Raw genomic sequence first — 19,038 nt, forward strand, 5'->3', positions numbered from 1 at the left:
TTTTATCACGGGATTTATTGCCCAGTCTTTAGCTATTGTGGTAACTGCTCCAAAGACACCGTATGTGGTCTCAGTAAGTGCTTTATTTAATAATTCCCAAGTTTGAATGTTTTATTGAAAGGACCCTCGGGCTGAATTTGTCAGCAATAGAAATGCTGACAATATGAAAAATGATGTAATCTGAAATCTAATAGATTTCAAATACAATGCTGGCCCTTTCTTGGGCTATTCAATCATGTGCCACTTAATGTTGCCCAAACCTCTTCAGGGCCAACCTTTATTGAGAGCTTGGTAACAAAAAAACTTTTATCAGATGCATGTGAGGAGGTCTGAAATTCCACAATGCAATTCAGGGTCATAGATTCTCTACCATCCTGGTAAAGGTGGCGTGAAATAACTCAGAACAATGATTCACTTGGGGCTAGTTTCGGCTTTTAAATGCAAAAGAGGAAAGCAAGGTGGGGCAGCATGGTGGCTCGGTGGTTAGCACTGCTGCCTCACAGCACCAGGGACCTGGGTTCAATGCCTCCCTCAGGCAACTGTCTGTGTGGGATTTGCTCATTCTCCCCAGGTCTGCATGGGTTTTCTCCTATAGTCCAAAGATGTGAAGGTTAGGTGGATTGGCCATGCTAATTACCTGTGGCATCCAGGGATGTGCAGGTTAGGTGGATTAGCCATGGGAAATGTGTGATTACATGGATGAGTTGGGGAGGTGAGTCTTGGTGAAATACTCTTTGGAAGATCACAATGGGCCAGGTGGCCTTTATCTTCACAATGGGGATTCTAATGAGCAATGGTGTTACATTTTACAAACAAGTGAAAAAGGAGCAGGAGTAGGCCACTCGGCCTGCTTGAGGCTAGTGTGCCATTCAATCAGATCCTGGCCAGTACGTTTGTATTTTGAATTTCACATTCCCATTAATTTCCGATAACCTTCGATTTTTCATAACAATCTATGCAATCACATCTGTCTTCAAAATACTTAATGACTCCACCTCGAGCACCTTCTAAAACAGGGAGTTCCAAAGTCAGACAACCCTTTGAGAGAAAACAAATTATCGTTGTGTTGATCCTAAAACAGGGACCCCTAATTTTAAGACAGTGTCTTCTCATTCCGGACACACCCACAAGAGTAAACATCCTTTCCATGGCGACCTTGTCGAGACCATTCAGGATCTTATACACTTCAATCAAGTCAATCACTCTCAGTTTCCACGGTGGCTCAGTGGTTAGCACTGCTGCCTCACAGAGCTAAAGACCCAGGTTCAATTCCACCCTCAGGTGACTGTCTGTGTGGAGTTTGCACATTCTCCCTGTGTCTCCATAGGTTTCCTCCCACAGTCCCAAGATGTGTAGGTTAGGTGGATTGGCCATGCTAAATTGCCCATAGTGTTCAGGGATGGATGGGTTATAGGGGAATGTGTCTGGGTGGGATGCTCTAAGGGTTGGTGTGAACCTGTTGGGCCAAAGGGCCTGTTTCCACACTGTAGGGATTCTATGATCTATGAAAACAAGCACAGTCTATCAATAAGACAATCCAGTCATTTGAGGTATCAATCTAGAGAACCACCTCCAGTGCATTTACTTCTTTTTGTGAATAAGGACACCAGAACTACACACAGTATTTGAGATATAGACTCACCGATATCATGTATAACTGAAATGTGACATTCTTAGTTTTAAGTTCCATCTCTTCCATAATAAAGGATAGCGTCCCATTAGCGAGCTTGAATAAACGCTGAGCCTGCATTCTAACTTTTTGTGACATGTGAGCTAAAATCACAAAGGAGTGCTGCTCCTTTGTCGGGAAGAAGGAGCAGTGCTTTGAAAGCTTGTGATTTCAAATGAACCTGTTGGACTGTAACCTGATGTTGTGTGATTTCTGACTTTGCCCACCCCAGTCCAACACCAGCACCTCCACATCAAAAATATCTAGATCTCTCTGCACCTTTTAAGTCATGCTTTGCTTTTTCATTTTTCCTGCCAAATTGCACAATTCACCTTTTGCCTCATCTGCCAGATTTAAGCCCACTCTCCCAACCTGTCTGTATTTATCCATCTGCAGACTCCTTGTGTATTCTTCACAACATAACTTCTGACCTCCCATTGTGCCATTTTTTTTGTATTCATTCATTCCCGGGATGAGGGCATCATTGGCTGGGCAGCATGTTTTGCCCATCCTTAATTACCAAGAGGGCAGTTAAGAGTTAACCACATTGTTGTGGGTGTGGAGTCACATGTAGGCCAGATCAGGCAGGGATGGCTGTTTCCTCCCCTAAAGGGCATTAGTGAAGCAGATGAGTTTTTCCCAACAATCAGCAATGGATTGATGGTCATCATTAGACTCCAAATTCCAGATATTTATTGAATTCAAATTCCACCATCTGTGGGATTCAAACCCAGGTCCCCGGAACATCATCTGTGTCACTGGATTCACAGTCCAGTGATAATAGTACCAGGCCATCACCTCCCCATGTGCAAGTTTAGTTACTGTGCCTTCACTTCTCTCACTGTAAGGGGAGATCCTTGGTGAGTGTGATGGACAGTGAAAGTTGGGCCATGTTTTCTGCTTGATTCTTTGTAACTCAGAACGGGCAACAAATGCTGATTGTGACAGTGATGGCCACATCCCCAAAGATAAATCGGCATGAATAAACACCTCTTGGTGGTTTCGAACGTTTGGCATTTGAGGACAGATGGTAACCGATGACCCTTCATTTTGCTTTAGATGTTCTCGTAAGGACACATGTGATCGAGCCAATGAGTATCAACGTTTTGCATCGAACCTTCGCCAGTGTGTCCAACTGAGTGTCCAGCCCAGAAATATCTCAGTCACCATGTCCCAGGTTCTGGTGAGTGAATTATTTGTGTCTTTGTGTGTGTGTGTGTGTGTGTGTGTGTGTGTGTGTGTGTGTGTGTGTGTGTGTGTGTGTGTGTGTGTGTGTGTGTGTGTGTGTGTGTGAGAGAGAGAGAGACACTGTGTGTGTGCATGTGTGTGTGTGTGACTGTGTATATGTGAGTCTCCGTGCGTGTGTCTGTGTATGTCACTGTGTGTGTTCGTGCATGCATTTGTGTGTGTGTGACTGTGTGTGTGTGCGTGAGTGTGTGTGTCTGTCTATGTGTCTGTGTGCGCATCTGTCTGTGTATGTGTGAGTGTGTGTCTGTCTGTGTGTGTATGTTGTTCTTTGTGTGTGTACGTGCGTGCATGTGTGTGTGCGCGTCTGTCTGTGTATGTGCCAGTGTGTCTCTGTGTGTCTGTGTATATGTGTGTGTGTGTGTGTGTGTGTGTCTGTCTGTCTGTCTGTGTCTGTGTGTGTGTGTGTGTGTGTGTGTGTGTGTGTGCCAGTGTGTCTCTGTGTGTGTGTGTGTGTGTGTGTCTGTGTATGTGCCACTGTGTCCTGTGTGTCTGTGTATATATGTGTGCATGCATGTGCTGAATTAAAATGGGTAAGCAGCCCAATGGTGTTTTTAATTTTCTGAACAAGCCCTGACCTGACGACATCGCTGACCTGAATTGAATGTGAGTTCGGCACCTGATCATTCTGAATGTTATCACCTTCACAGAGAAGCCCCTCACTTGGCCTTCTGGCCAAAGGTCTGGGATTTGGAGAGAAGGGGTGTGGGAGGGTCAAAAGGAGGGGGGAGTAGGAAGGAGAGGTTGAAGGTGCTGGGGGGGAAACAAAGAAGAGGAGAAGGGGGTGAGAGAAAGTCCCTTGTTTATTTTTAAATTTTTAAAAATTCATTCATGGGATGTGGACATCGCTGGCTGGGCCCAGCATTTCTTGCCCGTCCCTAGTTGCCCCTTGAGAAGGTGGTGATGAGCTGCCTCCTTGAACCGCTGCAATCCATGTGCTGTAGTTAGACCCACAATGCCCTTAGGGAAGGAATTCCAGGATTTTGACCCAGCGACAGTGAAGGAGCGGCGATATATTTCCAAGTCAGTATGGTGAGTGGTTTGGAGGGGAACTTGCAGGTGGTGATGTTCCCATGTATCTGCTGCCCTTGTCCTTCTAGATGGAAGTGGTCCTGGGTTTGAAAGGTGCTGTCTAAACAGCCACTCACAAGATACATTTTGCTGCTCCTCCTTATCTTCAGTGAAGAGATTGAGCGTTAAGTGGTGGATGGGGTGCTAATCAAACGGGTGCCTTCGGATGTTATGGTGTTGAGTTTCTGGCCTATTGTTGGAGCTGGCGTTCTCCAGAATTGGAAATTGAGTGATGGAGCTGTACCAGTGCCTTTGTAAGCACCATTCTAACCGAGATTGAGTAGGTGCAGGTGAAGAGGGGTGAACTGAAAGGCTCAGGAAAGCAGTCACTGTGCAGTTTTCTGACTTCTGCTTGTATTAGTCATGGTGTAATAGGGGCTGTGCTCTGTGTTGGAATATTCATATTCTGAAAGACTTGTTCCCTTTCTGTCTGTCTGTCTCTCTCTCTCTGCAGTTGATTTTACAAACCCGCAATGTCCCCGACCTATCTGCAGGAGTCAACTGTTCCTTCGAGAATTTCACTGAGACTGAGGCTCGGATAATGGATGGCAGGATCTATTGTCGGTCTCCCTCAGCCAGAGAAATTGTCCCAATCACGAGAGGCCAGGGTAAGTGTGCCCCATTTGGAGTGTGCTGTGTGACTGACCAGCCTGTAACACTACTCAGGCCACCAGCTGCTTTAGATCCAGCGACTTCAGGCCCCCTGTTCCCCTTCCCCTCTGATTGCTTATTTAGTTTAAAAATGAAAGACTTGCATTTGTATATCACCTCTCATGGGTTATCCTTCAAGCTCTTTAAAGTCAAATTTATTTTTTTAAGTGTAATGAAGTGAATTTAGCACCTGATTTTGTGCACAGTGTGATCCCATTTCAAGAATGATGTCAGGGAAGATAGTGGCTTTATGTTTATGTCACCGGGCTAGTAATCCACAGGCCGAGGGTAACTAATCCACTTGGGACATGGGTTCAGGTCAGACTATGACAGATGGTGCAATTTAAATTCGGTGTATAAATCTGAATGTTAAGTTAGTCTCGGTGATGGTGACCATGATAACCATCTGGCCCACTGATGTATTTTTCAGGATAGAAATCGGTCATCCTAACCTGGTCTGGCCTACACGTGACTCCAGACCCGTACCAATGGTGTTGAGTCTTAAACTCCACTCTGAAATAGCACTCAGAAAACCACTCAGTTCAAGGGCAATTAGGGACAGACAATAAATGATGGCTTTTCCAGTGATGCCTGCATCCTCCAGTAGAATTACAAAGGGACCAGATAACCCTGACTTCTCTCCAGAGACGCTGTCAGACCTGCTGAGTTTTTCGGCACTCTCTGTTTTTGTTCCTGATTTCCGGCATTTGTAGTTCTTTTGGTTATTCTTTCTCGGGATCGTTTGTGGTCCTGTGATGTTGACTGAGAGACAAACATTTGGGCAACCCCCGCTACACTTCATTAACCATTATTGTAGAATTTTGCAGTTGAATGGGTAAGTGGTCATCAAATCCCCACAGTGAGGATGCAGGCCATTCGGCCCATCGTGTCCACACTGCCCTTCAAACAGCATCCTACCCAGACCCACCCTACTACCTTATCCCTGTAACCCTGCTTTTCCTGTGGCTCAACCACCTAGTCTGCACATCACAGGGCAATTTAGCATGGCCAATCCGCCTAATCTTAGGACTGCGCGAGGAAACCGGAACACCCGGAGGAAACCCACGCAGACACGGGGAGAATGTGCAAACTGCGCACAGACAGTCACCAGAGACCGGAATCAGAACCTGATTCCCTGGCGCTGTGAGGCAGTGGTGCTAACCACTGAGCCACCCGTAATGAGTAAGTGGTGTTCACCATCTTTGTCACTAGTCAGGACTTCCGACAGTGTCACCTTCCTTCACTGCACCTGAAGTGACAGCTCTTGTTCGTTCCTGCTCTCAAGTTTTTAAAGAGTGGCACTTGAACCCACACCCATCTGACTCAGAGAAGAAAGCGTTACCTGTTGAGGCACAGTTGACGTCATTCATAAATACTGGTCTTGCCAGTGACACCCCCAACCCGAAACTGAATAAAATGAAGTTGTTTTCCTGGATGATGTTTCAGTGCATTTATTGCCTCACTTTGCATATCGTGCACTCTGTGTCTGGTAGATATTTGCGGGGGACATGTGGACATTTAAACCCTGGCTTGACTCAAGCACTTAACGAGATGACATTGTGGGATATTCTTGGATATGTCACAGCTACAAGTTTTGTTCGGTTTGGGAGTGTAAAAGGCTTAACTTTACAGTCTTTGGTTAAGGCGTTCCACAGTCTGCCAGCTTTTTTCTTGAGGAGCCTCAGGAGTTACATAAACAAATGTTAAACCCTGCGAAGTGCCAAGGGTAGGACATTTACACTGGAATAAAATTTTCAAAAAAAGATTGTTACAAGCTCTGCTGCAGATGTGTTCCAGATGTTTGCCTGGTTCGCTCCTCCTGTTCTCTCTGTACGCTCCAGAAGAGGAGAGTGGGAGGGTCGAGAGTTAGAGAGACAACAAATCACTCTTGCAGCTGTCTTCAATGAGTGGGATTGGGGGAAGAGGAAAAAGCAGTACTTGATAGTCCCTGCTATTACCTTGTGTGTAGTTTTGCTCATCATTTGATTGTGGTGGCCGTGCAACGGTTGATATCTCCATTAACAAGGCAATGCAGCAGGTACTTGGAGTAGGTTGGTCCTGGGGGAAGCTCATCGCTAAGGCTGTATTCCAGGATATTTTTGCTGTGACATCTTCTGTGCATCAAACTGTTGAGTCTCCACTCACAGGATCTGTCCCCATCGATATTTAAACTATACGTACTGATGCCATGTGTCAAGATGAAAGATTATCGGGGGCAGATGCTGGAATCTAGAGTTGGGGTTAAAATCGGATCAGTCATGGCCATATTAAGGACATTGGTTAGGCCACATTTGGAATACAGCATTCATTTCTGGTCCCCGTGCTATAGCAAGGATGTTGTTAAACTTGAAAGGGTTCAGAAATGATTTACAGGGATGTTGCCAGGATTAGAGGGTTTGAGCCATAGGGAGAGGCTGGAATAGACTAGAGCTATTTACCCTGGAACGTTGCAGGCAGAGGGGTGACCTTATAGAAGTTTATAAAACCATGAAGCTGGTACAAATACAACATTTAAAAGGCATCTGCATGGGTACATGAATAGGAAGGGTTTAGAGGGATATGGGCCAAATGCTGGCAAACAGGACTAGATTAATTTAGAATATCTGGTTGGCATGAACATGTTAGACCAAATGGTCTGTTTCCATGGAGTACATTTCTGTGACTCTATGACTATGAATGGTGGAACAGGTTTGAAGGGCTAAATGGCTACTCTTGTTCCTTGTTCACATGCACATGTGTGGGATCGAGGGGGATGCTTGTGTCATGAAACAGTTTTGTCCAAAATATTGTTCTGACATTCATAACTTGTGTGGTGTAGCTGCCCTGTTGTCTTTCTATTGGAGACATAATCCTGCCTTTGATAGGAGCCTTGGGCTTGGTGCTGGTCATGAGTTTCCATTTGCTGCTGTTGCACTGGACTGTATTAAAATGCACGCTTTGTTTGGTTGCTAAAGCAACTATTGCCTGCGGACTAAATAAATTCCATTGGTCACAAGGCTGACCGAATGGATTTTGCTGAATGTCAGAGGGTTTCCCGTAAAATAGATTCTGTTTGCTGTCAGTCCTATGCTGTGTCCAATTGAGTGGTTTCCCCAGTGGTACGTGCATTCGCCTCTGTGAGGTTTGTACGATAGGATGGCCTTGTTGATGGAGCTTTCTTGAAGGGCTAAATGAGTTTTACATTGTTGGAAACGCCATTATTTGAATGAGACATTAAACTGAAGCTACAGCTGCCTGTTCAGGATGAGGGAGAGAGTTCAATTGGAGAACGAAGCCTCTGAAGGGATAGGATTTCACTGCCTTTTGTCCTTGACTTTATTCCATGTTTTATAATCATCCTAAAAGGTCCGTAGTGACAGACATTTTGTCACTGTCTGCTTTGTGCAGGAGACAAGCGGATTGTGAAATTGTACCTGAAGTCCAAAGAAACTGGGAAGAAGTTTGCCAGCACCGACTTTGTGTTTTACAACTGCAGTGTTCACCAGTCGTAAGTATTAAGTTCATTCATTCTAAATATTGGTCCTTTCCTCTCTCTGTCTCATCTGGGCTGATGCTGTGACAGTTTTGCCAGGGTCAGTCCTTTGCTCAAGCGTCATATTTCATGGTGGAGTCCAGACCATGTGCATTGGAAAGACCATGTGTGTTGACAGGACCATGCATGTTGAAGGTCATGGAGCTGAGCTGAATGCCTTTGCCTTGGGGCCAATTATTCTGAACGTGTCTCGTTTTCTATTTACTTGCACATTGTATGTAGCTGCTGGTCTATGCTGGGTGCAGAGGGAATGCTGCACTGTCAGAGGAGCCATGTTTCAGATAAAGATGTTGAGCTGAAAGCTGGTTTGTGTTTGTAGACCGCAGGCTTCTGTTTTGGAGAGGAGTGAATCGTGCAATCCCTCCAGTGTGGAAACAGGCCATTCTCTGCCCAACATGTCCACACTGAGTCTCTAAAGAGCATCCCGCTCAGACTGCCCCCATACCCTATTCTGTAATCCTGCATTTTCCATGGCTAATTCACCTAATCGGCACATTCCTGGACACTCTGGGCAATTTAGCATAGCTAAGCCACCTAACCTGCACGTCCTTGGACTGTAGGAGGAAACCGGAGCACCCGGAGGAAACCCACGCAGACACAGGGAGAATGTGCAAACTCTACACAGACAGTCATGCAAGGGTGGAATTGAACCCAGGTCCCTGGTGCTGTGAGGCAGCAGTGTTAATCACTGAGCCACCCTGAGTGGAGGACTTGGCCTCATCTCCTGACCGATGGTGATCTATCAACCACAGAGTAGTCCAGACAATCTGTTTCATCAGTCTCATTGACATTTGTGAGAGCTCTCTGTGCAAATTGGCTCCCTCATTTCCAACTCTGATCATGCTTCCAAAGGTACTTCATTGGCTGTAGGGCACTTTGGGGGCCATGCTGAGGGTGGAAAGTCACTATAAAAATGCAAGTTATTTTATCTCCTGGGAAATTGCTGGCCTGAGCTAGAAGATGTAGTTGACTGCAGCATAGATTTATCCGAATGTTACAAGGGCTCCAAAGTGTCAGATTCTGATAAGATTTTATAGTAATTAGGCTCGTATTTTTGAACACTATGAGGGAAGGTTATACGTACACATTATGGAAGCAGGCCATTCAATCCACACTGACCTTCTGAAGCACACCCACCCAGACTCAATCCCTGTAACCCTGCATTTCCCACGGCTAACCCAGCTAGCCTGCACGTCCCTGGATGCTTTAGCTTGGCCAATCTACCTAACCTACACAACTTTGGACTGTGGTAGAAAACCCATGCAGATACAGGGAGAACATATAAATCTTTACCAGGCAGCTGCCCAAGGGTGGAATCAAATCCTGATCCCTGGTGCTGTGAGGCAGCAGTGCTAACCACTGAGCCACTGTGCCACCCTGAGGAATTGAGGATTTTGAAGAGGAAATAAGCAGGGTAGATGGAGAGAAGCCATTTCTGCTGTGTGAGAGAGAGAGCTGTGCAATCTCATTTGGGACAAAAAGTTAAAATGGGGCTTTTTAAAAAAGAGAATCTGAGAATCACTGGATCCTGCAATGAGCAGCAAGCTGAGTGAACTCCAGCTCATTTGATCATTTAAAATCCGATCAACCATGATTTCATTGAAAGGTAGAATTGACTAGAGGGGCTGAATGGCTTTCTCTTGTTCCACTGCTTCTTTGTTGATGGCCATTTGTTGGACAGCAGCGAAATGATTTTGATCAGCTCAAGGGCTGAGAGAAGTGTGCGGATTTTCCCTGTGTGGAGCTGTATATCTGGAATGTGTGTGTAATATTAAGTGATGCCCTGTAGCTTTCCTCACAGGCAGTCAGCAGCGAGGTTGTGATTCGAACATGCTGAAATGGAGCTGTGTTTAACCTGTGTGAACATTCCCAGTGGCCAAATAGGGACATGCTGAGATCAGTAAGGTACCAATTGTTGTGGGAAGGTTTCTGTTGATAAGGCAGCTGCTTCTACAAATCTACCTCCTGCACTGGAGAGGGGCCAAGATATCAGGGTCAGGAAAACCAGCAGGAAGTGCTCACGGATTTGAGTATTTACAACACTTTGAAGTGTGTTTGATGCTGTAGAGCTCTCGTTGTACTGTTACTGACTAATATACAAATTAGGAACAGGAGTAGGACACTTGGCCCCTTTGAGCCTGCTTCGTCATTCAATAAGACCATGGCTGCTTTGATTATTCTATGTTACTCTGTATACTCTAAATATTACTCTATATTCTCTGATAACATTACACCCCCTCACTTTATCAAGAATCTATCTACCTCGGCTTTAACAGTGTTCAAAGACACTGCTTTCTCCGACTTTTAAGTAAGTGAGTTTGAAAGACTCAGGATTCTCTTTGAGAAAAGAATTGTACTCATAGAATCCCTACAGTGTGGAAACAGGCCTTTGGCCCAACAAGTCCACACTGACCCTCAGAGCATTCCACCCAGACCCATCCCCCTATAACCCTAACCTACACATCCCTGGACACTATGGGCAATTTAGCATGGCCAATCCACCTAGCCTGCACATCTTTGGACTGGAGCACCTGGAGGGAACCCGTGCAGACACGGGGAGAATGTGCAAACTTTACACAGACAGTCACCTGAGGGTGGAATTGAACCTGGGTCTTTAGCTCTGTGAGGCAGCAGTGCTAACCACTGAGCCACTGTGCCACCGCTTTGTCTTAAATAGAAGACTCATTATAATTTAAGCAGTGAATTCCAGTTTTAGATTGCTCCACAAGAGAAAGATATCCTTTCCTCCTACACCCCACCATGCCCCCTCACAATGCTAACTGTTTCAATCAAGTCACTTTTTATTATTTTAAACTGCAGTGGATTTACGTCCAGTCTGTCCAACCTTTGTCATAGGACACACTGCCTGGTATCCATTTAGTAAACCTTGACTGAAATGCTTCCACCTTTCCTTAATAAGGATACCAGTACTGTACAAAGTGCTCCAGATCTGGTCTCACCCGTACCCTTTATCACTGAAGCATAACCTCCAAACTTTTGTATACAATTCCCCTCAAACTAAGCAGGTGGCAAGATGGTTCAGTGGTTAGCTCTGCTGCCTCACAGCTCCAGGGACCTGCGTTCAAGCCCTACCCTTGGATAACTGTCTGTGTGGAGTTTGCATGTTCTCCCTCAGTCCAAAAATGTGTAGCTTAGGTGGATTGGCCATGCTAAATTGCTCATAGTGTCCAGGGATGTGCATGTTAGATGGGTTAGCCATGGGAAAATGCAGGGTTGTAGGGATGGGGTTGAGAGTTGGGTCTGGATGCAATGCACTTCAGAGGGTTGGTGTAGACTTGATGGGCTGAATGGCCGACTTCCATACTATAGGGATTCTATGATAAACAATAGAATTCCTAATTATTTGTTGTACCTGCCTGCTAGCCTTGTTTCATGTGCTGTGGCACAAACAGAAGAAAAAAGTCACTGTGATATTTTGCAGTCTAATGGAATCTTCTCCGAATCTAGGAAATTTTGGAAAATTAAAATCAGTACATCAACTATCTCACTAGCTGTTTCTGTTCCGACCACAGGGTAGATTCTGTCAGGACCCAGTGGCAGGTTGTCATGCAGTTCCAGTAATTCTCTTAGTGCCATCTCCTTTGCCCGTGATATTTTCTAGTATTTCTTACTTTGTTTCATTTCCTCGTTTACAACTATTTCTGGGATATTATTTATATCCTGCATAGTGAAGCCCAATGTAAAATATGTGCTCAATCATCTCCTCTCTGCTTTATTCTGTATTAGACATTCCCCAGACTTGGTCTCTATAGACTTTATTAAATCTTATCCTTTTTAAATACCTACAGACACTCTTACATTTTTTTAATGTTTCCAGCTAGCTTTCTCTTGTACTCTTCATTCTGTCCCCATATTAATCTTCTAGTTATTCTAATGTTCTGTCCAGTCTTCTGACTTGCCACCCATCTTTTCACAATTATATAGTTTTTGTTTAAGTTTGATATGAGTGGCAAAGCAAAGTGTGCAGAGGGCTGTGAAACTTTGCAGAGGAACATAGATACATTGAGTGAGTGGGCAAAGGTCTGGCAGATGGAATACAATGTAAATAAATGTGAAGTCATACATTTTGGTAGGAGTAATAGTAACAAGGATTATTACTTGAATGGTAAAAAGTTGCAGCATGCTGCTATGCAGAGGGACCTGGGTGTCCTTGTGCATGAATCACAGAAGGTAGGTCTGCAGGTACAACAAGTAATTAGGAAGGCAAATGGAATTTTGTCCTTGATTGCTAAAGGGATTGAAATTAAAAGCAGACAGATTATGTTGCAGCTGTACAAGGTGCTGGTGAGGCCACACCTAGAGTACTGTGTGCAGTTTTGGTCTCCTTACTTGAGAAAGGATGTATTGGCACTGGAGGGGGTGCAAAGGAGGTTCACTAGGTTGATTCCAGAGTTGAGGGGGTTGGCTTATGAGGAGAGACTGAGTAGATTGGGATTATATTCATTGGAATTCAGAAGATTGAGGGGGGATCTTCTAGAAACGTATAAAATTATGAAGGGAATAGATAAGATAGAAGTAGAGAGGATGTTTCCACTAGCAGGTGAAGCTAGGACAAGAGGGCATAGCCTCAAGATTAGAGGGAGCAGATTTAGGACTGAAATGAGAAGGAATTTCTTCACCCAGAGGGTTGTTAATCTATGGAATTCCTTGCCCAGTGAAGTAGTTGATGCTACTTCAGTAAATGTTTTTAAAAAAACGGTAGATTTTTTTTGAACAATAAAGGAATTAAGGGATACGGTGAGAACGCGGGTAAGTGGATCTGAGTCCACGAAAGGATCAGCCATGATCTTATTGAATGGCGGAGCAGGCTCGAAGGGCCAGACGGCCTACTCCTGCTCCTAGTTCTTATGTTCTTGTGTTCTTATGATTGTTAACTTTCTAGTTAATGACAGACAGTGGACCCTCTTCTGAGAAATTTTCTCTCTTGTTGGAATGCATCTATTCTATACATTCTGAAATATCCTATTAAAGTTCTCCCACTACATTTCTATTGGCCTCTCCCTTAACCACTTTATCAGTTCATTTTATTTAGCTCTATTTCACGCACTCATGAGTGCACTTAAATAAGTTTTAAGTTGTGGTTTGGACCCACTCTTCTCTCCCTCAACCTAAATGTTAACAGTTTAGCTTTTTAACAGATAAAACCTACCAGTGGTGAATCAGGAGGATATGCTGCTTTGTAACGAATGGGGCAAGAAACAAAGGTCAGGCACTTAATGTACTGCATCGTTAGAGAAGACTTCTATTATGGTTGTACAGTAGAGACTATTTTCAACAAAAACCTGCAATCCAAGAAGTTTGTGTGATCAAAAACAAAATGCAAAAGAGCACTGTGAAACCAAGGACATTCACAAATGATGGGCATCCTTCAATATATTAACTCAAGTTAAGTAGCAGGGGCTGGCAGTGGGCATTGTGAAAGAAATGTTTTTGCTTTGGTGGAGATGGAAGCCTTTTATCCAAGTAAACCACTCTTGCCTTTGGAATTGAATGTTGGCACAGCTCTGTGCCAGGTGATAGAACATGTTCTCTGCTGCTATGGATTCTGGGAAAAGAACTCTCCATTATAAATTGTACAATCCCTACAGTGTGGAAACAGGCCCTTTGGCCTAACAAGTCCACACTGATCCTCAGAGCATCCCACCCAGACTCATTCCCCCTAATCTATACATCCCTGAACACTACAGGCAATTTAGCATGGCCAATCCACCTAGCCTGCACATCTTTGGACTGTGGGAGGAAACCCACACAGACATGGGGTGAATGTGTAAACTCTACACAGACAGTCACCTGAGGCTGGAATCGAACCCGGGTTCCTGGTGCTGTGAGGCAGCAGTGCTAACTACTGAGGCACCGTCCCACCCTAAATGGAGTGGAGAATGTGGGCACTGATCCCGCCACCTCTCACATACAAAGCGAGCAGTCTACCGTTTGAGCTAATTCCATCCTGAAGCGGTTTTTGTTTGCTGTGCATAAATTTCTCGCATTGTCGCAGTACTACAACTCAGGAGTACTTTATTGGCTATGGATGTTTGTGGGATGGTCCTGAGATTGTGAAGGCAATATCTGAATGCAGAGTCTATTTCTTTGTATACAAAGGCTGCTTTAAAAATTGGGGCACGTACAATCAAATGAAGGACGGCTAAATCTGCCATTTGTTGTTTTCATTAGTCACATGTAGAAAGGAAAATGTCCTATGTAAACTTGTCATGCTGCTGTTGCACTCTATCCTCACTGGGGGCACTGCATCATTGATGAGTCAGTATCATTACAATGTGATTGGTTTGCAGTGATGTTTTTTATTTGAGCTGCAAGTATAGGGATTTAAGTTGGAAATATACAGCAAGGACGAAATGCATGATTTTAAAATGGAGAATGAGTCACTCCTACTCACCATGGAACACTTACTCCCCCACATTCTTCAGTCTTGTTGCATCTGAAAATCTTCACTTCCCATGACATTGCCTCGGGGGAATAGCTGGGATATTGAAAATATGAGTGCATGCAATAAGGGAACAGTTAAATATTGAAAGCAGTTGAGCTTGCTCTTTACGATGTATTGAAGGAATCAGTAGATTTTTGTTCAGCTGCAGTGAGAGGAGAGCCCTGGTTGCTGACAGTGCACATTCATCTGATATCTTGTCGCAATGCACTCAGCTCGCATGGCCTACACATACAACCTCCCTGTTCCCAAAATACACACATGTAGGTCAAAGGGTCTATCTCTGTGCAGCTGCAGTGAATAAGGGTAAGCTGTACCTATGTTGAGTTGATTGTAGCTGCAAGCAGTGGGGTGACCTGAGGTTAGACACTGCCCACGTACAGTATATAGCAGTTCCACACCCCTGTCTGCTCCTTCCTACCTGCAAGTAATGTTCGCAGAGCTGTGGTTTATTTCTGATGCCTTTGCTTTTGTTTGTGCGTATTCAACTTTTGTCTGCCTCTTTGTCTCTCTCTCTCTCTCCCCCTCTCCCTCTTTCTGCACATCTGTCTGTCCTTCTCTCCATCTGCCTATCTCTATCTCCATCTGTCTCTTTCTCTATCCCTTTCTCTTTCACTTTCTCTTCCTCTCTCTTTCTGTACCTCTCTCTCTCTATGTTGCTCTCTCTCTGTCTCTGTTTCTAACTGTCTTTTACTCTGTCTTTGTTTGTCAGTCTCTCCCTCTCTCTCTGTCACTCCATCTCCCTATCTCTCTGTCACTTCTCCTCCTTCTCTCTGTCACTGTCCTCCCTTTCTGTCTCTCTGTTTTACTCATACTCTCTGTCTGTATTTCTTTAGCTCCGTTTCTGTCTGTCATTCAGCACATCTTTTGTCTTTCTATCTAGTTCATTCTCCGTCTTTCTTGCTGTTTCGTTCTCACCGTGAATGCTCCCCACTCCCCACTCCCCACTCCCCACTTGCCCTCTGACAGAGATCTCTCCCCTGCATTGCTAGTCCCTACTTCCACTTTGGTGACACTGCCCCTCTCTGTGAGGTGTAACACACCAAGAGGGGCAAATCCCTGGGAAGGTTTGGTAACTGGGCAGGTAGGGCTGCGGGTTGGGTGCATTTAACATTTTTCAGATGCTTTATCACTTTTGGGACATTTTAAACTCTTGCAAACCCTTTGCAAATGTGTTTCACCCTTCCATTTGCTCTGTCAGCTTTTATAACTTCAAGGCTAAATATTACATTCGCACTCTCGGAGACTCTAACTATGCCTGAAGCTCATTTGCTAAAGCTTCAATGTCATGGATTTCGCTGCACGGTTTGTTCCTCATCTCCTTTGTCTTTGAAGTAACTCATGGTTTAATCAGGTCTGACAGTCTTAACCATTTGGCTAATTTACATCAAAAAGCAGGATGGCCAACTGGAACATTGGTCCAGATGGCAGTGGTGTAACCTCCTTTGAAGTTCTGTTTGGGTATCATTGCAGCGTACGTGATCTGTATTGGCTGGCAGTCTCAATCTTGCAGCAGTCCTGGCTCCTTCCCCACCCAGGCTCACCCCACCTCACTCAGCTTTCAAGTTCCCTCTGACTGTCTGATTCAAATTGTGTCAGGCCCTGGCAGGATCCATGCCATCGTACGGTTCAGGCTGCAGGTTCTGGCTTTCTGCAGTCTTGTTTATTTCCATGGATTGCTGGAACAGCAAGGGATGAGTGTCGTCCAAGTGGTATTATCGCTAGACTGTTAATCCAGAAACTCCGGTAATGTTTTGGGTTCAAATCCTGCTCATTGTACATAGCACAGTACAGGCCCTTCAGCCCATGATGTTGTGCTGACCTATTATCCGACTAAGATCAATCTACCCTGCATACCCTACATTTTACTATCCTCCATGTGCCTATCCAAGAGTCATTTAAATGTCTCTAAAGTATCTGACTCCGCTACTACTGCCTGCAGCGCATTCCACACACCCACCACTCTCTGTGTGAAGAACCTACCTCTGACATCTCCCCGAAACCTTCCTCCAATCACCTTAAAATTATGCCCCTTCGCAATAGTCATTTTCGCCCTGGGAAAAAGTCTCTGACTATCTACTCTATCTATGCCTCTCATCATCTTGTAAACTTCTGTCAAGTTACCTCTCATCCTTCTTCGCTCCAATGAAAAAAGCCCTAGCTCACTCAACCTTTCCTCATAAGGCCTGCTCTCCAGTCCAGGCAGCATCCTGTAAATCTCCTCTGCACCCTCTCTAAAGCTTCCACATCCTTCCTATAACGAGGTGACCAGAACTGAACACAATATTCCAAGTGTGGCCTAACCAGAGTTTTATAGAGCTGCAGCATAAATAATAGATTAGTAGAATTTGGATTCAACTAAAAAGAAATCTGGAATAAAGAGTCTGATGATGACAAGAAACCATTGCCGATTGTTGGAAAAACCCCATCTGGTTCACTAATGTTCTTTAGGGAAGGAAACTGCCATCCTTACCTGGTCTGGCCTACGTGTGACTCCAGACCCACAGCAATGTGGTGACTCTCAACTGCCCTCTGGGCAATTAGGGATGGGAAATAAATGTTGGCCTGGCCAGAGATGCCATAATCCTATGAATGAATAAAAAAAATCCTCTGATGAGGGGTGTTTTGATTGAAACTTACAGAATACTGAGAGGCCTGGATGGAATGGATGTGGAGAAGATGTTTCCACTAGTGGGAGAGACTAGGACCTGGGGGCACAGCCTCAGAGTGAAAGGATAACCCTTTAGAACTGAGATGATGAGTGAATATGTGGATCTTGTTGCAGCAGAGTGCTGTGGAGGCCAAGTCTTTGAGTGTATTTAAGATAGAGATGAATAGGTTCTTAATTAGTAAAGGGATCAACAGTTACGGAGAGAAGGTAGGAGAATAGAGTTGAGAAACATATCAGCCATGATTGAATGATGGTGCAGACTTGATGGGCCGTATGGTTTAATTCTGCTCCTATATTTTATGTTCTTATAATATCTTTGTTTAGCAGTTTGGCTAACAGGGAACTTGGGACTTCTTGTTTTGTCTATCAATATGGTTTAATGTACCTGACGTTGATAGAACTTCCTCACAGTCCCTCTCCACTCCCTCATCTCTTCTCCTTATTCTCTTGCACCCTTGTTATCTGTTGACTGCCCCCTGGTTTTGGTCCTGCTTGCTTAGAGTGACTATTCTTTGACCCAGTCTGCTGCAGCATGCCCTCCGTAGTGGAATAGCCTGGCCACTCTGCCCTGTGGAATATGGTACACTTGAGCCTGCACCAGGCTCAGGTCCACTTTGCAAGAGAGAAGGATTGCATTGGTGCTGCTGATTTTTCTCAGGTAGTAAGATCTGCCAATTAAGCCCTCAGTTTCTTGCTTATTAAATGAGACCTTGGTGAGACAGTGCCTGGAGTATTGCGTAGTTTTGGTCTTCCAACTCAAAAAGGAATGTACTGGCCATGGACGGAGTACAGTGGAAGTTCGCTCAGCTGGTACCAGTGGTAAGAATATCCAAGACGAAGATTGGTTTGACTGGGCCTGTATTCACTAGAGTTCAGGCGGCTAAAAGAGGATTTGATTGAAATGTATCAAATTCTAATTGGGCTGATTTAAAATTCTCATTTAAAAGGAACCTGAGGGGCAATGTTTTCACACAGAGGGTGGTGCGTGTATGGAATGAACTGCCAGAGGAAGTGGTGGAGGCTGGTACAATTACAACATTTAAAAGGCATCTGGATGGGTATGTGAATAGGAAGGGTTTAGAGGGATATGGGCCAAATGCTGGAAAACGGGACTCGATTAATTTAGGATATCTGGTTGGCATGGGTAGGTTGGACTGAAGGGTCTGTTTCTGTGCTGTATGGCTCTAGGGCTGGATAGACTAGATGCAGGAAGGTTGTTTCCCCTGGGTGGGGAGCCTGGGACACTGGGTCACAGTTTCAAGATATGGGGTAGATCATTTAGATGTGAGATGAGGAAACATTTAATTGCCCATAGTGCCCAGATGTTTAGGTTAGGTGGATTAGACATGGGAAATGTAGGGTAATGACTCTGGGTGGGATGCTCTTCGGAGGGGCGGTGTGGACTTGTGGACTGAATGGCCTGTTTCCACACTGTAGGGATTTTATGATGATTCTATGATGAGTTGTTCCTGGTGTCTGAAGACCAAGATTTATCCCTCAACCATCATTGCTGATGAAGTGGCCTATATGTCATGATCACATTCCTGTATGTGGGAGCTGTCTGTGTGCAAATTGGCTCCCGTGTCACAAGAACTTCAGTGTAAAGAAGCATCTTCTTGCCTGTGAGAGATAGTAAGAACTGCCGATGCTGGAGAATCTGAGATAACAAGGTGTAGAGCTGGATGAACACAGCAGGCCAAGCAGCATCAGAGGAGCAGGAAAGCTGACGTTTCGGG

General features: G+C 44.8%; 1 protein-coding gene across 1 annotated transcript in view; it reads left to right on the forward strand.

The window, feature by feature from the left end:
- Nucleotides 1-19,038, forward strand: part of LOC109922963 (plexin-A1-like) — a 545,204-nt gene that overhangs the window by 286,615 nt on the left and 239,551 nt on the right. Inside the window, exons 6-8 of the mRNA XM_048606674.1 lie at nucleotides 2,729-2,852; nucleotides 4,440-4,593; nucleotides 8,024-8,123. Of these exons, the coding sequence (XP_048462631.1) occupies nucleotides 2,729-2,852; nucleotides 4,440-4,593; nucleotides 8,024-8,123 (378 nt within the window). The remainder of the gene's footprint in view (nucleotides 1-2,728; nucleotides 2,853-4,439; nucleotides 4,594-8,023; nucleotides 8,124-19,038) is intronic.

This window comes from Rhincodon typus, chromosome 16 (assembly GCF_021869965.1).
Source record: "Rhincodon typus isolate 14 chromosome 16, sRhiTyp1.1, whole genome shotgun sequence".
Classification (NCBI taxonomy): Eukaryota; Metazoa; Chordata; class Chondrichthyes; order Orectolobiformes; family Rhincodontidae; genus Rhincodon; species Rhincodon typus.